General features: G+C 35.3%; 2 protein-coding genes across 3 annotated transcripts in view; both read left to right on the top strand.

Moving 5' to 3' along the window:
- The window catches only part of LOC127968554 (A disintegrin and metalloproteinase with thrombospondin motifs 9), a 43,163-nt gene extending 20,510 nt beyond the window's left edge, over nt 1-22,653 (top strand). The window contains exons 26-39 of the mRNA XM_052569835.1: nt 389-664; nt 2,534-2,695; nt 4,410-4,586; nt 8,719-8,886; nt 10,497-10,673; nt 12,499-12,669; nt 12,887-13,081; nt 13,377-13,503; nt 15,043-15,137; nt 15,296-15,390; nt 15,550-15,683; nt 15,832-15,923; nt 17,899-18,003; nt 18,742-22,653. Of these exons, the coding sequence (XP_052425795.1) occupies nt 389-664; nt 2,534-2,695; nt 4,410-4,586; nt 8,719-8,886; nt 10,497-10,673; nt 12,499-12,669; nt 12,887-13,081; nt 13,377-13,503; nt 15,043-15,137; nt 15,296-15,390; nt 15,550-15,683; nt 15,832-15,923; nt 17,899-18,003; nt 18,742-18,831 (2,064 nt within the window). The 3' untranslated portion in view covers nt 18,832-22,653. The remainder of the gene's footprint in view (nt 1-388; nt 665-2,533; nt 2,696-4,409; nt 4,587-8,718; nt 8,887-10,496; nt 10,674-12,498; nt 12,670-12,886; nt 13,082-13,376; nt 13,504-15,042; nt 15,138-15,295; nt 15,391-15,549; nt 15,684-15,831; nt 15,924-17,898; nt 18,004-18,741) is intronic.
- Nucleotides 22,654-23,938: 1,285 nt separating this feature from the next.
- prickle2b (prickle homolog 2b) overlaps nt 23,939-24,145 on the top strand; it is a 72,551-nt gene continuing 72,344 nt past the window's right edge. The window contains exon 1 of one of the 2 annotated variants that reach the window (XM_052569840.1): nt 23,939-24,118. In XM_052569840.1, coding sequence (XP_052425800.1) covers nt 24,077-24,118 — 42 coding nt within the window. In that variant the 5' untranslated portion in view covers nt 23,939-24,076. The remainder of the gene's footprint in view (nt 24,119-24,145) is intronic. The other variant, XM_052569843.1, reaches the window with a different exon arrangement.

Genomic DNA, 24,145 nt, shown 5'->3' with positions numbered 1-24,145 from the left:
TCTCATTCTGTTGTTCAGAGCTCACTTGTAATTGGAAACTGATGAGAGTTCATTTTGTGTGGCTCTTGTGCGCAGATGGGGTTCGGTGTGCATACTGTTCACATTTATACAGGAAGACAAGAATTAGTGTGGCATGATTGCTTTGGCCAGTGTCATCCTGCTTTTTAGTTTTTAAATCAGGACATTCAGATATTTGAAAAAGTCTGACACACTAAATTAAGGGGACTATTTTTCTTCCACTTTTAATTTAAGTAATAGTTCATTCAGAAATACAAATCCTGTCAGTTTTAAGGTTAAACTTAAGTGTGGTAGGTTATCATCTTATATATGGTGTTATTGTTCAGTATGTGTTTTCTTTACAATCGTGTGTGTGTGTCTGTATTTACAGTGCTCCGTGTCCTGTGGTCAGGGTAAGACTACACGGCAAGTAGTGTGCATGAACATCAGTGATCAAGTTGTGGAAATGAGTGAGTGTGACCCAGATGATCAACCAGCAACAGAGCAGGAGTGTGCCATGCCCCAGTGTCCGTCTCGCTCCAGCGACCACGGGGGCTTTTCACCAAACATTGATTCTCGGAAAAAAACAGTTCCCGCCGGACGAACTGACCGTAACAGAGCTGGCAGACCCCAGTCACATCAATGGAGGACTGGACCATGGGGGGCGGTAAGTACCTCTAAAAATGATTATGTCTCTGCATATCTTTGATATTTGATATATTCCATAGTCATGTTAGAGGACTTTTTGCAAACCCAGGAACAGAATGAAATCGGATGTGTTGCGCTCACAAGTACATGAACTCTCTAACAAGCAGCAGCATTTCCTCTTTCTGATAAATGCTCCTGTTTCCTTCATGATATCATTGCTTTAAATAGTCTTTAGAGTTGAAAGAACAGCTAAATATTGTGCAGTATTTGGAAAGCTCTTCCTTTTTGTTTTGTAGGTATTTGTAGACCTTTCGAAAAGTGTTTCCTTTATATAGCTACATATAATCTGCATCCTTCCAAGTAGAGGTCTTCACAGTGCACCCGAGACCCATCGGCCCGGGACCCATACGGATTCGGATCTATATTTTAAATGATCAGCCGGGTCCGGGTCAGGTCCGAATCTATTACTTCGGGCGTGATCAGACACTGCTTGTGATTTTTGTAACTTGCAACTTTAAATTAAGAAAAGAAAAGTGTGAGCCAAAAAAAAAAAGTGTGAGCCAAAAAAAAAAAAGTAATCTCTCTCTTTCCCTCTGCCGTTAGAAGCAGAGTGCGCAGACTCAGAGTTAATGCAAGTGCACGCACGGTAATAATGCTTGCAGACTTGACACGCTCATGTTTAATATATTTCAAATCAGCAACAAAAAAAAAGCATATTTAAGGTTGATCCAGTTAGCACGCATGTGCAGTCTCAAGCGCTTGTCATGTTTCTATGGCAACCAGTGAAGGACGCAATGACTTCGACCGCCAAACCACTTTACATTTTCTCCCATTTTTCTAATAATATAAATGAACCGTTTATTCTTAAAGTTTTAGTGGTCAGATTCAGACTCGACGCAGGGCAGAGAGCACAGAGGTGATAGCAAATAAATAACATCAGCGGCCATGGCACTGAAGGAGCCATCGTTAATAGTTCAAAAAGTTATTATGAATTATGTTATTATGAGTCGAAGTTATTATGTGAGTTAACTCGAGTCAGAATGGATATGTGCACAGATGCATTTGTCATCCGTCACGGTGACATCACCCCGTACAGTGCAATTTGGTTCGGTATACATCCGTGTTAAAATATCAAGGTGAAAATCATCATAGCTCGCCTAGTATAGAAGCAGCTCCCAACCCAACCTTGAGAATAGATTAACGGCAATATTTTTATTATCGCCTGATACGAGTCTCCCGTTAATGCAGCACGTTAATGGCGATAACGGCCCACCACTAATATATATATATACAGAGTGCGATTTGTGAATAAAACAGAGGGGATGTTTTTGACAACTTTTTATGAAATGATTTTAATACGACGGAAAACTGCATTTAACGTGATCACAGTTTAATAAAAACATTGTATGTTAGGCCTATTAATTGTAAAGGTTTCCATGGTTATTCAAACTACTAATAAAATATATAAAGAAAGCTTTTTGAATCTCTGAATCAATTAAACCATTGCATCACAAAAGATTCACTTCAAAGAATTTGTTGCAAATTATTTGATTCATATCGGGACAGCAAAGCGTATATATATATATATATATCAAATTCTAACCTTTAGGACTCTAAATTGTGAAAGCTGCTGAAAATTCAGTTTTTTCATCACAGGAATAAAAGAAAAAATGGAAATAGACATAATCTATTCCAGTCATAATCGTTCTTATCCAAGGAGTCAGGGTTGGTCAGTGTATTGGTGTATATTTTCTGTCAAGGCTAATGGAATGTGAAATTGGTCTATTGAGAATGTGCTTGCTTGTGTTTGTGATTGTGTGGAAGGCTTGTGGATGTGTGTGGCTCTTCTCTCATTATGTAGCTTCTGTTTCTCTTTCACACCTCTCAGTGTTCAAGTACCTGTGCCGGAGGATTCCAGAGGCGTGTGGTGGTATGTCAGGATGAGAACGGCTACCCTGCCAACAGCTGTGATGAAAGCACTCAACCCATAGAGCAACGCTCCTGTGAGTCCGGCCCCTGCCCTCAGTGGTTCTATGGCAGCTGGAGTGAGGTAAGATGCTCTCAATTAAATTGAATTGGTTTCATTTACTGTATTTTCCGGACTATAAGTTGCACTTTTTTTTCATAGTTTGGCTGGTCCTGCGACTTATATTCAGATGCGACTTCTTTATCAAAATTAATTTGACATGAACCGAGAGAAATGAACCAAGAGAAAACATTACCGTCTCCAGCCGCGAGAGGGCGCTTTATGCTGCTCAGTGCTTCTGTAGTCTACACTGAAGACATAGAGCGCCCTCTCGTGACTGTAGACGGTAATGTTTTCTCTTGGTTCTTGGTTCTAAATAAAGGGGCGGTCACACTAGCCTTTGAACGTGCTAAATTATTTCGGACGCGGCTGCGAATATGGGCGGGAGGAAGATATAACGGTTTCTCCTCAGTTATCACAACATGGGTTAATCTTTGCTTTTATTGTGTCTTTTGCGACGGCGTTGAAAGCGTCTTATTATATTGTACTCTGTCTCTCTCTCTCTATAAATATATATAAACTAAACAATAAAAAATATACAACGTGTCCTCATTCAAATGTGCCATCTGTTCCTGTTTCCACTGACACTGCGAACCATGCAGCTTCTTTTTTTATTATCTTCTAAATATGTATTATATGAAAAAGGATGCTGCGCTACGGCTAAAATTAGCACTTCATTTTTTAATTTCTGTACAGAGAGGTCACGCAGTGACACATCAATCATCTACTGGTCACACGACTTCAGGTGATGCGAATTCGCAGGTCAGAGTTCACCAAACTTGAACTTTCGAACGCAGCGAAAATCGAAATTTTTTGCATGAGCCTGCGTTTCCGGTCTGACGCATTTGCATGCGTATGAATGGAAGTCAATGGAATGAAAAGTGCAGTGTGACCGCCCCTTAAATGCGACTTATTGTCCAGTGCGACTTATATATGTTTTTTTTTTCCTCATCATGACGTATTTTTGGACTGATGCGACTTATACTCAGGTGCGACTTATAGTCCGAAAAATATGGTAATCAAATGTATACTACTGTTGAAAGGGTTGAGGTCACTAAGATTTGTTTCAAGAAATGAATATTTTAATATTTTATTTAGAAAGGACACATTAAAATGTTCAAAAGTGACAGTGACATTTGTAGTGTTAAAAAAATAAAAATTCAAATGTGTTCTTTTAAACTTTATATTCATCTGAAAATCCTGAAAATATAAAATATTAAGCGGCACAGCTGTTTTCAACATTGATAATAATAATAAGAAATGTCTCTTGAGCATCAAATCAGAATGATTATGATGGATCATATGACATTGACGACTGGAATAATTTACACAGAAATCAGTTACATTTTAAAATGTTTATACTGTATAAAAGAAAACAAATAAAAAAAATGCATGTATGTATATGCAATCCATTAGCTAAGTAAGACAGGTTTTGGTTACATTACACAATTTCCATTTTAATCATGCATAAAAAATTGTAATCACATATAAAACTGGTTTGTAAAATCTATTTCTTGCATATTTGAGTAGGATTAAACGACATGTCTTTTGTCTATTTGAACGAACCTTTAGAAGTGTGCCTACTCAAGAGAAGACTGTGAGATTATGATATTTTGGCATAATATATGTGGTCCAAGCCAACTTTGAAAATGTGCTCTCAGAAAAATGCAATCTGTTATTAGAGCCAGACTTTCACTATTTCTTTTCTCTCACCCATACTCTGTTTCTGCCTCCCTAGTGTTCAAAATCCTGCGGAGGAGGGATAAAGACCCGGTTGGTCGCTTGTCAGCGGCCCAACGGGGAGCGCTTTAACGATCTGAGCTGTGAAATTCTTGACAAACCACCCGACCGAGAACAGTGCAATACTCAGTCCTGCTCTATTAACCCTCACTGGAGCACAGACCAATGGAGCTCGGTACGCGCGTAACTATTTTAACTTTTTCCCTTCATAAGTTCTCATTCTCACAACATGCCAATGTTTCTTTACGCTCAAGACATGAAGAAAACAAACTGAAACTCAAATGGTTTGATCTTCGAGGAAGCAAATAGCTGGTTTTAATGTTTGCTGCTTTTTAGTGAGTTTCGGTTGCACTTAAAGATCAACCAAACATGCAGTTATATTGTTTTAGAGGCTTATTTCCTGACTGAGCATCTCTTTGGTTGAATGCTGTTTTGTTTGCTTTTTTCCCCATTTAATTTTCTTTGTTAGCTTTCTTTTGCCCAATGCAGCTGTACTTTGGATAAATACAAATCATTGTGATGCCCTTTGCTGTGGCTTGTGTTCAAAGCACAGTATGGTTGTATATAATATTTAGAATAGATGGGCAGCAATGCTTGTATTGCTTCACTTCAGAGCTAAAACATCTGGCCACAGGCAGTTTACTTTATTATATTGAAACAATCTTTCTGTGGTTTTTCTATCGATCTTCATAATTCATTTTTCTTTTTCAACCATACCTCACATGAACTCAGCTAGCCATTGACCTTTTTTAAACTTATGATGGTGCTTTTTCAGTACAAGGGAGACTTTATGTGAAACTCTGTCTATAGTTGCTATATTTTTGTATATTTAAGGTAATTTACAGAAGTTCATTATAAGTAAATACAAAAAGTGGTGACCTAATCCGAAATCAAATGTAGTTTTGTGTCATTTTGTCTGTTGATTTGTTCTGCAGTTGTAATATTTTTCTAGGTTATTTACAAAATCAGTAATATCTCTTTTTGTGTGTGTGTTTGTATTAAGCAACAACAACAACAAAAAAGGTTTGGTCTATTGTGAAAAATTCCTCATTGCATTTCCCCTCAGACCCAGGGAAGGCCAGTTTTTTTTCTTTTCTTCTTCTTCTTTTTTTATTTGCTTGTTGGCCAGTTGCTTGTGTCTACCTCAGTCTTAACGAAGAGCCCCACATACATCTTCCATCCACTTTATATTTGTGGATAGTGATAACACATGCTAAGCTATCCTATAACATTCATAAGCAACCATTCATTGCTTAATTTGATCTCTAATCTCTCATGGATATAATAGTATATATTGAAATTTTAAAGAAACATACAGTGATGTAAAAAAGAAATGGCACAAATCATTATAAGAAGTATGATTTATTAAATTATAATTTATTTTATCTATTAACATTGTCAATCCAATGTCTGTCCTAAATGCTACACTATTCATGGGGTGTACTTACTTTTTCACAGCACTGTATTTATACAAATTGCAACATTTTTTTTATTTTTATTTTATTTTTTAAAATAGGACGTCATGGTGCTATAGTGTCTATGGTGCTATTCCCTTTCATGACATGGTCTGTTAATGTAACCAGACTGAAAATTAAATGGTTTAAATCAAATGGCAGTATTAATGAAGGTGTGCATGAACATTTCTGTATATTATTGCATGTATTTGTATTTATTTCTGCTGCCATATGTTTGTCCATATTAGTTTGAACCTCTTGATGATGATGGTCAAATTAAACAACAAGCTTTTCTTTTTCTTTTTTTATGATTATTGATGCGGTTTGGAAAAGTAGGCACATTTTTGTAATTGAGTAATAATACTAGATGATTTGTTAATTAGTGATCTAGAAAAGAAAATTACTTTGAATGTTGAATGTCTTGAATTATTCTCAAGATGTTCATTTTTTTTTTTTTTTTTTTTATTTGCAGATTAAGCATATGTTCTCAAATCAAAGAAGGTACAAAATCACTGAGCTTAATTTGTAGTGTTTCGTATGTTAATCTTCCACTTCTGTATATCCTGCTGCTTTTATTTAATTTCTCATCTGAGTATTCAACATCTTTTACCTTTTTTAATGATCCTTAAATGGGGGTCTTTTTTGGTGCTCACTCACCTCAATACCTACAGAAGAAGTGTACTACCGCTGTCTATTTCCTTTTTGACGGCAGAGGATATTAACCAGCCCTGATGGTGGTGATACTGTCACAGTCAAGCGAGTGAGCATACATCAAAATAACAAGGGCATGGGGAGCCAAGGATGGCCTTTGATGTGTGGGAAGGTCTTTACTGGCCTTCCCAGCTCATCTAATCAGAATGGACGCACTTCTCAGAAAGAGTTTGATTCTTATGGGAAGAATGAACGGCAGGAGAGATGGCCCCACATAGCATGGAGGCCTGTGCAGCCTGGATATGTGTGTGGTTTGATACTTGGAAGTCCTCACGTTGGAATGTAGTGAGGCACGTGGCCAAGTACATTGCCATTCCTGGACTGATCATTTATGGCAACAGTTTAAAGGAAAAACAAGGCAATTTTGCATGGTCTAAAAAGCAATGATCAATGAACTGAAGGGTGGCATTACAGTTAAACTTATATGTTTAGATCGCATTCAGATGTCATGAATTGGAATATTTGTTTTGAACTTGTCTTATTAGCATAACAAATATACATGTTTTGTACATTTTTTGACAAAGAAATCCCATATGCTTTTAATTTGTATTTCATTTTTCTGTTGTGAATTTGATTACATTTGGTTAAACAGTTTTGCTCTGGGAAGCAAACTCAAGCTTGTGCGTTTCAGGATTGTGGGCGGTTTTTAGATGAAGGGATTTTTTAAAGTAAATTACCCTGCATTGGAATCCTTTTGAGTGTAAAAGTTGGTCATTTGTGCTCATTAAATCAGTGGTGCATTCTTTTACCAACAGTATGGCAGCTTTCCACACCTTAACCGCGACTGAAATAAAGGCCTTGCCATGTGAAAACAAATGAAATGATATATGTTGTGATAAACTAAATGATGTGGCCCCTAAACACTCATTTCAGATGTCAATGATTAAAATACCAGCCACTTTAAGTGTTTTAGAGCTGATTACAGAATTTAGCACCAAGATACAATGTATTAAATCTATGCTTATTGATGTTTTATATCAACTTAAGAGACTTTCACACACTCACGCAAAACTAAGCAACTAAGCATCCCTAAAAGAACATATATATTACACATTGTCACACATAAACACACACTGTAACATTCTGAGGCAGAGTAAGCAAGTGTATGATTTATTATGAATCAATATTTAGGGCTTTGGATGAATTATTAAAGTGGATCATTATAACAATGGTACATGGAGGTCTTGCTTTAAAGATAAAAGTGTATTTTTATTTCATTTTATGTAAAAAAAAAAATGTTTTCATTTTCTTTTTTTCTTTTTTTGCTGCAACTGTCCATGTTGTCGGTATTGAATTTTGTATATGTAATCAGTTGAACCAACTGTATATATTTTGGTGCTGTAAATATTTGTAAAAGCTATATATATATATATATATATATATATATATATATATATATATATTAATATGAATGTTAAACCGTTTGCCCAAGACCTATTTTGTTCAAAATGAATTCCATCACCTTAAATACAACTGTGACACACTGACTTGCAAGACTTGTTTGAAAAAGTATCCCCAGGAACACATTATCCAGTTGGGGAGTTTCTGTTCTCTTAGTTCCTGTATTTCGTGAATGCATGCTGGGAATGGACTCGTTCAACCTCAGACTTGTCGCATCATATCCATCCTCCCTCTACGGGGCCCTTTGATTATCCGTTCCTCTCCCATCCTGGGGTCCAGGGAAGCCTCTCTCTCTTTTCCCTTTATGCGCTGGTGCCAGAAAATATGTCACTGTTTCTTCAGCTCGGCACGCGGATGTAGCAACTGCCATTCATTATGATTCAGAGACACTTCCTTTCCTCTTTTTATGCCGCAAATAGTATTTGAGGTACAAACTAAATGATTTGTTTATGCTGCTCCAATTGTATATCATGTGTTATGTTATTGGTATCTTATATTGTAAAAGTCTATATACTAATTCTTCACATAACATGATGTGCTGTCACAATGGTAATAAATTTGAACATAATTACAATGATTACCACATGACTGATCTTTTCTTTTGTTTACTTACCCATAAACTCACAAACTTAGACATAATCAGCTTCATAATCAAACATAATCACCTCAAATGAAACACTAATTAGGCCTTTGTTTATCAAGCAGTTGGATTTCACTGTAGTTTTTTTCCCTTCCTTGCAGTGCTCTGCGTCCTGCGGGAGAGGATATAAGTACCGCAATGTGACTTGTGTCAGTCACTCGGGCCAGCCAATCCCAGAAGAGAACTGCCTGCACCTGCCCCTCCCACAAAAGCAAAGGCGTTGCAGAGGTGGGAGGTGCCCCAAGTGGAAGACGGGAAGCTGGGGAGAGGTAAAACTCACACTTTATTATATATTACAATGTGTGTATTAAAAATATGTAGGGTTCGTGAGGTTTATTTGTGTTTTAATATATTTTAAAATGTAATTCATTCTTGTGATGATAAAGTAGAATTTTCATCAGCCATTACCCCAGTCTTCAGTGTCACATGATCCTTGGTTTGGTGCTCAAAGAAACATTTATTAATAAAAATAATAATAATACTGATAAAATATTGAAAATAAGATTGATATGAATATGAAATTGTATCTATAAATATATTATATATTATATATTAATATTGATAATAATAATAATAATAATAATAATAATAATAATAATAATAATAATAATAATAATACGTAATATTAATATATAAATGCTCAAGACCGTTGTGGTGCTTAATATTTTATATTGTGTAAACCTTCATAGATCTTTTTCAGGATTGAAAAAAATAAAAATAACTTTTTGGTTTGTGTTAATTGAAATACAGATATTTTGTAAGAATATTGTAAGTCTTACCTTACACTTCTGATCAATATACTGCACCCTTTCTGAATAAAAGTATTCATTTCTTAAAAAAAAAATCTGAAAATAAACTTTTGATCAGAAATGTAAATATATATCAAGTTTTAGAGATTTACAGGAACAGTCTGTGTAGTAAACTTTAGATTTTGAGCTTTAAAGTTCTTGCGTCCCATTCGACTGTGCAGATAGAACTTTTTTTTTTTCAGATAGAACCTTATTTATTATATTATAATATTATAATATCATTATAAAGGGGACAATATTTCCCAGTAGGATACAGAAGCACTCAAAATGTTTCTTTTCTATGGAAATTACTCCCATACACATAATTTCTCTGCCTGTTATCTTAAAATATTTTTGACAAAAAGTAATTCAACAACCTTTCCAATCAACAACCAAACACACATGAACAAATGACTGCATGATCTACACAAAATATTTAAACTCATGTTAATTCAATGAGCCCAATTCCATGGTATTTCATTTCATCCAGTTTCACTGCTATTTTAGCTAAATGTCAAACTTCATCTTCTGTTTAAACCACAAGCAGGCTTGATGATGCAGTAAAATGAGAGTTGAAAGTAAACTGGCAGAATTACTTTGGCAAAAATACTTTAATGGTTATTTTTATGGAAGATTTGAATTCTTTTCTTCTTCTTTTTCACTTGCTTGCATTTGGATAGTATTCATGCACTGAAAAACCCACTTAGGCTCATCACATTAACAAAACTGGAAAAGATTAGAATATGCATGATGAAGACATTAGTTCAACATTTTACCTTATCCTTGGTTTTTCAGTAGCCCCAGAAAAAAAAAAAATAATAATTTCAGGTTGCTGATAAAAGTCGTGCACATACGTTCAGGTACAGCAGCACTTTTCTGAGCTATAACAGAACAGGATTGTGCAAACCTCTCAACAGACGACTCATTGTAATCCTGTCATCACATTTTGATTTATGACTTTCAAGGGAAGTAATTATTATCTGAACAAACTAGAGGACAGCTGTGATTTGTTAAAGCTTACAGTATGTAAACAGATTACATAAATGTAGAATTTATGAGTTCCATTAACCCACCTGTGTCGTTCTCCATAGTGTTCATCGTCTTGTGGAAACGGGCTGCAGCATCGTGAGGTTTCTTGTGTCAGTGGTGATGAGCACAGGACGCAGGAGTCTAAATGTTCCCGTCTCCTTCGCCCTCCCTCTACACAGCCTTGCCGGGTCACCGATTGTGTCTCACACTACAGCTGGGGCAAAGGAGACTGGCAAGAGGTGAATATGTGACAAAGTGTGAGAATGAAATAAATGTGCATGAGCAGCAGCAAGTGTGTGTATGAGCATGTGAATGCACCTCAAACCGGTCTCTCTCAGATGATATGGGCAAAATGCAATAAAGCACAACAGTGACCGCCTACTTTTTTGATTGTCCTCAGTTCTGGAAGTATTTTTTTTCCTTTAAAGGGATAGTTCACCAAAAAATCCTTTCATAATTTAAAGGGTAAGTTCACCCAAAAATGAATATTAGCTTGTGTTTTACTCATCCTCGAAGCATCCTAGGTGTATATGATTTTCTTTTTTCAGATAAATACAGTCTGAAAAATATAAAAAATTATCCTGGCTGTTCCAAGCTACCGTATATTTCAGACTAAAAGTCGCACCTGAGTATAATTTGAATCAGTCCAAAAATACGTCATGACGAGGAAAAAAACATATATAAGTCGCACTGAACTATAAGTCGCATTTATTTAGAACTAAGAGCCAAGAGAAAACATTACAGTCTACAGCCGCGAGAGGGCGCTCTATGTCTCTCGCAGCTGGAGACGGTAATGTTTTCTATTAGTTCATTTCTCTTGGTTCATTTCTCTCGGTTCATGTCAAATTAATTTTGATAAATAAGTTGCACCTGACTATAAGTCGCAGGACCAGCCAAACTATGAAAAAAAGTGTGACTTATAGTCCGGAAAATACGGTATATTGTTTTAATCAGCGGGTCTTGCAGTTGAACAGTCCACATGTTGTAAGTGTTCGGTTACCAACATTCTTAAATAAGTCACACATTTGAAATAATATGACAGAATTTTGGGGCAAACTATCCCTTTTTGGGCAAACTATCCCTTTTTGGACAAACTATATCTTACATTTTTTCCCACAATTAAAAAAACAAAACGAAAAACAAACAAACATTAAAAATAGCAAGAAGAATGCCACCACATTGCGAACCATTTCTCTACTATTTTTGTTTGTGCAGTTTAGTTAAATTTGGCTAGTAATTAATTGACTTTTTTAAATATCTACTTAACTATGTTTTTGCATATTCTATATACATTTTATTTATTTAACTCTACCTTAAGAATTCACAAAATGTATTGTGGTGATTAATTTCCCTATATCATCACCTCCAGTTTCTGCTAATAATATATATTACAGTATTTCTGCTAATATTATATTATACTGGGGCCTTTAAATATTGTGTTTGACCGTTGCGGGGGGTGGGGGGGGGGGGTGTCTTTGAGTCAAAAAGGCTGAAAACCACTGGTCTACAGAAAAACTTTTCAGGCAACAAAAACTGTTCCCTTAGACTCGAATCTGGGTCATCTAGCAGCATGAAATCACAGCACTTAAAAGAAGTGTAATTAGTTGAGTGCACTGCTCTAGAGAACACCTCCACTTCTCCCCCTCCGCAGCAGACACAGGCAGCTGGAGCCTATTAGACTAGCTCACTTTGCCTGTCGGATGCTTGAGAGGCCAAGTTGCTTCGCACAAAGCTTGGTGCTGCTCACTGTCAACCCTTTAGAGCATATGACAGAATTCCCAGAAACAGGTCCCTTTCTTCCCACTTCTTTTACTTTCTTTACATTGGAGTTAACCCCATAGTAAAGATTCCAGTCCAGTTCAGCATTCATCTTACGTTATATTAATAGCTAAAGCTGAACTTTGCTTTTAAGCCCACTAAAACACAGAGTGTATAGAAAGGTACACACGTATACAAGATTGTGATGTCATTTCCTCTCACTCCTTATATAGGCTGATCAAATTATGAATATTATCCTGCTTGCTTGAAATTGATGATCACTTTTCTGGATATCGCTTCCTTCAGTGCAGCAAAACATGTGGTTCTGGGCACAAGGTTCGAGCAGTGGTGTGTTTGGATAAGGAAGAAGATGAGGTGCTTGAGGAATACTGCATGAACCAAAGGAAACCGGCTGATAAGGAACCTTGTAACATACAACCCTGTGAGTTCATCTGGATTACTGGAGAATGGTCTGAGGTGAGAGACGGGAAATAATAGTTCTTTTGAAAATTATATTTGGAAATAGTTTGACAGTTTAAGTGGCTTTGAATCCTAAATAAGTACTTATACTGAATAAATAAATGGATGCAATTTGTAAAGTGCATATTTATGATTCACTAATGGATAATTTACAGTAAAGATTTAGACACTGTAGATTGGGTTTTGTTTGCATCAAGGCTGTTTTTCATTTTAGTGCTCAGTCACGTGTGGTCTGGGGTATCAGAGGAGGCTTGTGTCCTGCAGTGAGGTTCACGCTGGGATTGATCATTATGAGTATAGTCTTAACTCTTCATTAGACTGCCCCGGCACCCCTCCTGAGGACATCTTGCCCTGCTTTCGTCTGCCTTGTCCTGTCCCACACGCCTGGAAAGTGGGTGTATGGGGACCTGTGAGTTTATTAAAGTAATTCTTCATGGTTTGAAATCGTATAATACAATTTCACATTTTTAAAGGAATGACTCTAACTCTTTAATCACAAATTTCATTTTGTACAAGTAAAATAAAAACTTTTTTAAAAAGTAGAAAAGAAAAATTGATAATATGTAGTTTTGCTGAATTTAAGACAGATCTGGACTGATGATAATATATACTTAATTAATAATTATACAAGATTAAAAATTTTACTAAATGACTAAATGACTAAACCCATAATGTGTTTTTCTTCTTTTGTTTTTGTATATTAGTGCTCTACAACCTGTGGAAGTGGTTGGACAGAGAGACAAGTCCAGTGTATATCAGCAGAGGGTGAGGTTTCTGAAAAATGTCCCTCCTCCAAACCTGAGGAACGGAAATCCTGCATCAGCCCTTCTTGTGAGTTACAATGAAGTAGTAGTAGCAGCAGGACAGTGAATTACAATGTATGTCCTTATAGTTTATTTAAGCTCATATAGTGGTAGAAATTAAAGGTTTGCCACCAAGTTGCAAAAAATCTCAGGTTGCTATAAAGTTATATTAGTGTTAATATTACTATTATAATATGCTACTAGTGTTACTGTTATTATTAAACTGTTCTGTTTTTTTATTACCAGTACTAAACTTTATTTAAATTAAATAACATCCGTTTATTTATATATATATATATATATATATATATATATATATATATATATATATATATATATATATATATATATATATAAATATTTAAATGCTTTACAAGTCTGAGCAAGATAAAATATAAATAGCCGAAATAGTTTTAAAAAACTACCACAGGGACGCTCAGCTGACCGTAACTCCTCCCATTACAATTAATAAGATATTTAAGTTAATCCGTACTCACACTTGCCAATAGTCTTTCGCACAGACATGTGCTTACCCTCCTCCATCCCCAGCTCCTCCTTATGCAGATACATGATCACTAACTGCTTGCCCACAGAGGTATATCATCTATCCAGCTCATTGCTAAATTAGTCCATATTTATTCACAGTACTGTATTACTCTACTGCAAAGTACAACTGTTGCATATAAAATATCTTACAATTGCTTAGGCTTCGGAGGTTCAAACCTCAGCGATGTCTGTCTGTGAATAGCTCAGAATCTGAAACCTTCAGAGCAATGTCTGCTGCCATATATAAAGTTGAGGATCTCTACAATAATCACACTCAAACAGAGTGGTCCTGACTGAGATGAACAACTTCAAAATCGTCCTACATCACTAAATAAATACTGACCCTGTGTTTACAACGTGAACATGCAAAGAAGGTCAAACGCCCTTTACAAAAAAAAATAAAATAAAAAAATAACGGTGTGATGTAGGTTGATTTTGAAGTTGGAGGAGAAAATGAGATGGGAGTTTTTCGACATACCCTAACTCTCATGGACTGGAAACAAACTGAGTTCACACAGAGCTAAGACAAGCGTTTGAGATCAAAAGGTATATAAGTTGTATAAATAACCAATCATTTCGCTAGATAAGACCCTTCTTCCTCTGCTGGGATCACTTATAGTCCTTTGATGCTGCATTTAAACTACATTTTGGAATTTCAAACTCGGGGGCACCATGGAAGTCCATTATATGGAGAGAAATCCTAAAATGTTTTGCTCAAAAAGCATAATTTCTTTACGACTGAAGAAAGAATGACACAGACATCTTAGATGACAAGGAGGTGAATACATTATCTGTACATTTTTGTTCTTGAAGTGAACTACTTCTTTAATCACAAACTCTGAGTTGACAGTGAAAGTTTGTATCAAGCTTTGTGAGCCCACTGAATCTGATCTAAACCAGGTTAGCTTTATCGGGTTTTGTCAACTCAAAACTTACTCTGAGTTTGTTCATCTCACGTGCTACAGGCCACAGATCAGATGTGATCCGTACCATACAAACTTTTTTCCTCTCTCATTCTCAGGCCACTTCCCCACTAACTGTAGAGATGTACAGCTCCAGAAAGGTGTCGTCTCTGACGGTGAACAGACATTGAAAATTGATGGAAAAATTTTAAAAGTAAGATTCAGTTTTAGGTCTCATTTGAATTCCTGTTAACATGACATTCAGTTCTTCTTTGAAACACTTCTGAGAGAAGTTAACTTTGTTATTTCAAATAATGAATTCCCGATTTAAAAGAATTTCTTAGTTTAGACATTACCTCCTCTATTCCTCAGATCTACTGTTCAGAGATGAACACTGACAGTCCTAAGGAGTATATCACGCTGATCACCGGAGAAGAAGAGAACTTCTCTGAAGTCTTCGGATACAGGTTACATTTAACCCTTTGGCTTCCACTGCGAGTGTATAAATACGCATTATTGCGTTATTTTGTGTGCTTTTAAAAAATACATTTGTATTATATATTTATATTCTTTATTTTTTCATCAAAGAAGCAACATTTCTTTCTGTTCTTTGTGTTGTTGTCCAGGCTGATGGACCCCACACAGTGCCCATCCAACCTAAGCAGGAGAGAAGATTGCCAGTGTAGAAGAGACTACACAGCTGCTGGTCTTTCTACCTTCACAAGAGTTAGAATGGACCTCGGCACAATGACCATTATAAGTAAGCCTAGCTAACACAAATCTTTTCCAGAAATTATTTTTAAAAAAATGTCTGGTCTCTTGTTCATTTGTTCATTGCCCTTTTCATCTTTAATACGCCTACCTTAAATGTATAAATGTCATTCATTCATTTATTTATTTTTGCATAGCCACAGATTGGAAATTTGCCTTTATCCACGAAGGGCATAGGGTTCCTTTTGCAACGGCAGGAGACTGCTATAGTGCTGCTCGCTGCCCACAGGTAGGTAGCACACCCCGTATGGCTTTTTGACGTTTTCCCCTTCAACTTTGAAATTGCTATTTATATAACACGCAGTGTTTCCCTGACTGTTTAAAGCATGTGAATATGAGACATGCAATTGGCTGTCTGTTGCTTAGCATCTAGCCATAACATTCAAACACTGCGTCATTTAACAGTGCATAAATGCTAATTAAAATGCATAAATAAGTGCTAAAGCATATTTGTGAAACATTCCTCTATCCAGAGTTAAAACCAGGTTTAATAATGATGATAATCAGGGGTTAAGTGCAGTGCGAAAAGCTGAACATTTGTATTCTTTCTATATAAACAAATAAATGAATAACATGTTTGTCTTTGATTAGTTTACTCATCCAGATTTTAGTGTTCAGATAGTATGAGGTTAAAAGTCCTGCTTCTGCCACCTGTTGCCAGGAGGTATAATGTTGTGACTACTCAAACAATGTGGAATCAGAACACACAGAAGTGGTGTGCACATCACATGAACCCAAATTTGGGCCAGGTGCAAGACAACTGGATATGCAATCAATAAATACAAAAATGCAGTCTGCACACTGAAAAATACTGCTCCATACAAAAGTGTATTTAATTATTTACAAGGCAACGTTTCGACCCTCAGGTCTTCATCAGGCACAATCTCAATAAGTGAGGAACACCTTTAAATACATAACAGGTGCTCACCTTAATTAGACTTCCTCACTTAGAAGTCATGTGACAGAAACAAATCATGTGACAGAAACAAATCATATGACAAACACTCAAAAAACAACATCAAATAACTTGAAAATCATATAACAAACACTCAAAATGCAGCATCAAATAACTTGAAAAAAACAAACATATGAAAATATTTATAGAAATGGCTTGATATCAAAATCCTCATTCAACCCTAATGGTGACAAAGTATTTAGAGAATAAATCCAAAAACATTCTCTCTGTAATAATTTCTTCTCATAGTCTCCACCTCTTGATGGTTTAGTTACCTTTTCTATACCGATGTACTTTAACACACTGACATTATGACCCATTTGCCTAAAATGAGACGCAATGGGACTGCGCATATCACCGGTCCTGATGTTGCTGCGATGTTCACAAATACGAATACGTAATTGTCTGGATGTTTTACCCACGTAGGCAAGACCACACGGGCAGCGAATTAAATAAATAACATGGGTTGAAGCACATGTGAAAGTGCCTCGTATCGGAATGTCGCGACCAGTACGTGGATGACTAAAAGAATTACATTTGTGTGTGAAAGCGCACTGAGCACAATTGCCACACCTGTAGTTACCTGGAGGAAGAGATGGAATACCTTTCATGCGTGCAGGATATTCAGATTTTACCAACCAATCACGGAGGTTATTTTGACGTTTAAAAACTAATTTAGGACTGTTTTTAAAAACGCCAGACAAACTAGGATCACTAGAAATAATATGCCAGTGTTTTTTTAAAATTCTACGAAACTCCGCACCCAAAGATGAGTACTTCGTTGTGCAAATGGGAGCATTGAAGGCCTGCGTTTTGTTGTTACTTTTGTTTTGTAAACACTGCATTTGAGATGTATCATTCAACTTCTGTTTGGCATTTTCTATCCATTCCATACGGTAACCACGATTCAGAAATCTTTTAGTTAACTGATTAGATTGGTAAGTGTAAGATTCATCCGTGCTGCACACTCTACGCACACGTTTAAACTGACTGATAGGCAAACTCTTAACTGAAGGTCTAGGATGGAAACTATCCCCTCTCAAAATGGTATTTCGATCCGTAGGTTTACGATATAGATCGGTATGAAGTTTGCCGTCACATTTGTATACTCTAACATCAAGAAAACTGATGCTAACAGAGTCAAATTCCATAGTAAAATTCACATGCTCATTCCTTGAATTAAGATAATTTAGAAATAACATCATCTCTGCAGGTGTAGCCTACTCAAACAATGTGCTCTTCTTTTCAGGGCCGGTTCAGGATCAACCTCTCAGGAACAGGATTTAAGGTGACAGAAAGCACTAGGTGGATTTCCCAAGGGAACTACGCCACAGCTGATATTCACAGGTCTCAGGTAAGTCCACCACCATGTACTGACTTAAAGAACACTGAAGAAACTCATTCATTGAAATCATAAAATCATGTATTTATACAGTTCTTTGTAATACATTTTTATAACAAATTTATACAATTTCTATTCAGCCCATTATGGTGTTGTAATTCAACATTTCCCTTTCAACATAGTATATATATATATATATATATATATATATATATATATATATTTTTTTTTTTTTTTTTTTTTTGTAGTATGAAAACAGCATTTTTAAGAATTTCATAAAACAAAAGATACTTTAGCCAATGCAGACTAGAAGGTCTAATGATTAGAGTTAAATGTGTACAAGTTCGCCTGACCATGTGTTGTTCCTGGAACCTGCAACTCTAAATGAATAGTAAATTAAGTATATTGTCCTTTTTTTGTGCTTCTAATTTGTTTTTAAGCACATGTAGTACATCATTTATCTTATTTGGTATAACTGTCCTTTTAATGGAACACAAATGAGCAGCTGCTGTGTAGATCCAGTCTTTCTTGAAGTCAGCAGAGGGATAGTTTTTGGAAGAGATTAAACAGAATTGATTCAAAATGATACACTGTTCTACATCAAGAACTTTGGAGAACATGCAGAGAGATAATTGTATCTTTAGTTGAAGTCAGTTGAGGTGTGTTTTCATGCCCTTGGGGTTTGAATTTCTCAATTATTTTATAAAATGATTAAGGAAACTTTACATGTACTTCTTCTTGTATCCACAGGATGGCAGTAGAGTTTCTGGGATATGTGGTGGTTACTGTGGAAAATGTACTCCTTCCTCCAGCCCTGGACTTCTTATCGAAGTGTCATGATGGCAGATGTACTGGTCAGGTCTCCAGACAAACCAGAGGAAAGTGTATAACCTGTTTCTAAATACTTATTTCTACTGTCAGACTTAATTTATTTGAAAGGGAAATCTAAATTCTATGTGCATGATACATACATACAGTTATATACAGCCATACAGTTCACTTATGAGCCATTATGAGTGATGGAATACCAATATAGGTTCTTTGGCATCTATTTAGCTGAATGTATTTATACAATACTGTTCAAAAGCGTATTGTTGGTAAGTTTTTTTTTTTTTTTTGTGATCTCTTGCAATTTTAAAATATATTTGAAAGAGGTTTTTAAACTTGCCAATTAATTTAATTTAAAATATAGTAAAACAGTAATATTGTGAACTATTTTTTTTTAAATATAAATCTTGTGTTTTTGTCTTTACTGTCACTTTTGATTAGTGCTGTTAAACGATTCATCGCAATTAATCGCATCCAAAATAAAAAGGTTGTTTACATAATATATGTGTGCACACTGTGTATATTTATTACGAATATATAAATATACAAACACATATGCATGTATATATTTTGAAAATATTTACAAACCCAATTCCAAAAAAGTTGGGACACTGTACAAATTGTGAGTAAAAAAATGAATGGAATAATTTAAAATCTCATAAACTCTATTCACAATAGAATATAGATAACATATCAAATGTTGAAAGTGAGACATTTTGAAATGTCATGTCAAATATTGGCTCATTTTGGAGCAATATCAGAAAAGAGTTTCTTAGAGAAAAATTGAAGTTATCATCATCTACAGTGCATAATATCATCCAAAGATTCAGAGAATCTGGAACAATCTCTGTTTGTAAGGGTCAAGGCCAGAAAACCATACTGGATGCCCGTGATCTTCGGACCCTTAGATGGCACTGCATCACATACAGGAATGCTACTGTAATGGAAATCACAACATGGGCTCAAGAATACTTCCAGAAAACATTGTCGGTGAACACAATCCACCGTGCCATTTGCCGTTGCCGGCTAAAACTCTATAGGTCAAAAAAGAAGCCATGTCTAAACATGATCCAGAAGTGCAAGTGTTTTCTCTGGGCCAAGGCTCATTTGTGACAAAGTGGAAAACTGTTCTGTGGTCAGACGAATCAAAATTTGAAGTTCTTTTTGGAAAACTGGGATGCCAAGTCATCCGTAAAAAAGAGAACAAGGACAACCCAAGTTGTTATCAGCGCTCAGTTGTCATATCTGATGGTTTGTGGTTGCATGAGTGCGTGTGGCATGGGCAGCTTACACATCTGGAAAGGCACCATCAATGCTGAAAGTTATATCCAAGTTCTAGAACAATATGTGCTCCCATCCAGACGTCGTCTCTGTCATGGAAGATCTTGCATTTTCCAACATGACAATGCCAGATCACATACTGCATCAATTACAACATCATGGCTGCGTAGAAGAAGGATCCATGACAAGCCTGCAGTCCAGATCTTTCACCCATAGAAAACATTTGGTGCATCATAAAGAGGAACATGCGACAGAGAAGACCTAAGACAGTTGAGCAACTAGAAGCCTGTATTAGACAAGAATGGGACAACATTCCTATTCCTAAACTTGAGCAACTTGTCTCCTCAGTCCCCAGACGTTTGCAGACTGTTATAAAAAGAAGAGGGCATGCCACACGGTGGTAAACATGGCCTTGTCCCAACTTTTTTCAGATGTGTTGATGCCATGGAATTTAAAATCAACTTATTTTCCTCTTAAAATTATACATTTTCTCAGTTTAAACATTTGATATGCCATCTATGTTGTATCCTGAATAAAATATTAAAATGTGAAACTTCCTCATCATTGCATTCTGTTTTTACTCACAATTTGTATCCCAACTTTTTTGGAATCGGGTTTGTACATACATACATATACATATACATATACATATATTAATTAATCACGATTGTTTGACAGCACTACTTTTGATCAATTAAATGGTTAAAATGGTTGAAATCCAAGCTTTTTGAACAGTAGTGTATGTTATTCCTAATTATTTATGAATGGTATATTTGTTGTGAAAATTTCAGTGATTCAGTGCTTTCTTGAATTTTATAGATGATGTCATGTCTGGTGAGTTTAGTATTTTTCTTGTAGATGGAAGTACAGCTTATTTAACCATAAACTCACCGGTCTAAAGAAGGCTATAGAGACGGGATGTGAACTTGTGTTCAGATTTTTGTTCTGACAGAGCAGGAAAAATCTTAGTGGGAGAGAAGTGTTCAGATAAATATCTGAGAAGGGGAAAGAGAAGTCTGCTTATAGCAAAAGAGAGGAATTTGAAGGTTGCATGGTTGGAATTAGATAAAGGTTTACGAAATTAGAATTCTAAATTGTCAAGATTTAACATGTACAGTTTAGGTACTTGTATGTACATTTAAGCTAGTAACATCTTGGGGTAAATAAGGTTAAAAAAAAATAGGTTACCATCCTAGTGACAGCTTTGGGGTTTGTACATTTTATTGTGAGAGTATGAAGTTGGTCATCTTGTTCATTGCCCAAGCAGTACATTTTGAGACAAAGTGTTTAGCCTAAAGGAAATTGAGATGGTTAAAGACATTTGAATCAAATGTTGTAAATTAATTAAGGCTTTCCAAATATCAAACACAGCCAAATATCAGAAGAAGTCTGTAGCCAGAAGCAGTCTGGAAGAGGTGACATGGCTCAAAATTATGCCTCAAGTTTGCTGGGTGAAGTGCAGTGTGAAATTTTTTTTTTACATTTTTAAATTCTACCTCGGCTATGCCAGTTGAAAGCTTTTATCCACTTCATAACTTATTGTATAATTATTGTAATAGCAAATTATGTTTCACTAATAACTGCACTGCCATTATGTGTATATTTTATTACTGTGTATTTATTGTGGTGATAATTCACTGGTACATTAAAATCTATTGGCACAATAATTGATGCCAATTGGAATATTGAAATATTATTATTTTGGTGTATTCATTACATAGACCATTGCAATAGCGAAAGACAAATATGTTTAACAGACGGATAAAAAAAATACAAAGACAATACTGTAGTACTTGAACACATTTTATAACATTAAAGTACTAAAAAAAACATTCACAAATTGGTCTTTGCTAAATGGTGCTATTTTATATATATATTTGTTTTTAAATTAAGTATGGTTACACAATTATGAGATTAATTTATTTGTGTTGTCTTTATGTACCTTTAAATGCATATAATCTAATAATTAAAAAGGATTTTTGAAAACAACAATGCCATTATCTAGATAATAGATCTATATTTTCTTAAGTATGGCAGAAAACTATGCATCACTTTGAGTAATGCTGAATGCCTGAAGCTATTGTTGTAAATGATTATATATCAAATCATAAATCAGTTAATTTTGCATGTGAATAAAGTTATAAAGAAAATTGTATTAATATTTTAAAACATTTTATACACAAGAATATAATTTGTAAAAATATCTTAAACTGTTTCAATCCATCTTTTAATAAACTAGTAGCCTATTATATTAGTCTTTTTCATTTCTTTAATGGTGTTAAATAAATGCATTTTTTTTAATTATATGATTTTCTCCCATTTACATTTGTTTTCTTTTCATTTTCCATCAGACAACATTTTCACATAATATTTATGTTATTGTTACATATTATAGTTCAGTTGAGCTGCTTGGAGCAGGTTGTGCTATGAGTTATGTGTAAAATTATGTATATGAATTATTTAATGCAATGAATTTGTCTTAATAAAGTCTACAATAGTCTTTAATGTCAAAATGAATATAATTTGTATGCCTCACAAATAAATTATCTTTGCTATAATGTTGTGATTTTATGTTATGGTGTCTCTTTGTTTAAACTAATGCAGCCAGACAGACAAAAAAATAATAATTGCCAGTGAGATGTGCAAAATAAATGTCTTTTTAATAAATTATAGTTTTGATTGATTTGGGTAAACTATCACTGGGCCGTGTTTTATGAGATCCACCCATCTTTGTAGTCACAAAGTAGTCCATCTTTGAGTCTTCTTTGCTTTTTAGTCTGAGGGTTTTTTAACTTTTTTGTGTGGCCATGTTAATTTATTTAAGGCCAAGTGAAGCACCCAGAAATCTGTTGAGACAGGTAATGTTTCCTGTCCAGTTACTACACAACTTCCGCTAAACACCAGGAGTCACTGTCTTTGACTGTCTTTGATTAAACCTGTGCTAGTTAATATATCTGAATTCTTCTCAGAAAAAAAAAAAAAAACAGTTATGTAAATAGTTGATAAACATTTAATATGTTATCTTGTTTCTTCTTGGTTCTTCTCTGGCTAGTCAAACAGACTGCATTCAGACTGATTGGCCAGAGAGGATGGGAGTCAAAACTCTTTGTATTGTTTCACAAACTTTTATTATTTACATTAGGTTAAAGGTTGACTACATTAAAAGTTGTAGAAAACATCATAGTCAGTTGGTAGGTATTTACAGCTCTATTTAGTCTTTGTCAGTTTTGTAGACATTCACTGCACATACTCCTACACCGAAGCTCTGAGCTTGCTCTTTGAGCTCCAGTGAATACTGAAAACCAAGACCTCACTTATCAGTGAAGTGATCAAGGAAATGTCTCTGTAAGGCTCCTTGTCATACTGCTTTGTTGATCTCCCTTTCCTCTAAGTGCATCTCACTAAATAGCAAGAACAAAAAATGTGAAGCATCTCGGCGCTTAGCAAAAAAAAAAAAAAAAAAAAAAAAGGAAAAAAAAAAACTTTTTGTGCTTTTTATCATTTCATTAAAATATCAATTTTAAGGTTAAGCATGCATTTATTATGGTAATCAAACATATTCAAAATAATGGAATTTACCATCAACAAATATACACTCGCACCATTGTAAGAGAAACGCTTTTATCAAATTAATCCATTCACATGAATGTTGATTTTTGTCGGTTTATTTTTTTACACAGAGACTCAAAACTTTAATTAGAAATAATTACACAGTCGGTTTATATAACTGCAATTAAAGAAACGCTCTCACACATTTTCACAGGAATGTACCTGACATTTACTGGGTTAGATGAAAAAACCGCTGGCGTGTCCGGAAACGCAGTAATTTCATTCACAAGCTCACATGGGACAGACTGAGAGAGAGAGAGAGAGAGAGAGAGCGGAGATGAACGTCTCCACCGATGCTCTCTTCCTCATATTGACTCGGTGACCCGTTTCACTGCGCTTTGACACTCAATCCCTCACGCTGTCTGTCATGTTTGCTCGAAGCCTTAAGAAGAGAAACTACAGTCGGTCGGTGAGTAAATTGGCACGGGGTGTTTAC

The sequence above is a fragment of the Carassius gibelio genome, chromosome B11, assembly GCF_023724105.1.
Source record: "Carassius gibelio isolate Cgi1373 ecotype wild population from Czech Republic chromosome B11, carGib1.2-hapl.c, whole genome shotgun sequence".
Classification (NCBI taxonomy): domain Eukaryota; kingdom Metazoa; phylum Chordata; class Actinopteri; order Cypriniformes; family Cyprinidae; genus Carassius; species Carassius gibelio.
Note: the sequence above shows the minus strand (reverse complement) of the source record. Positions and strands in the feature narration are given on the sequence as shown.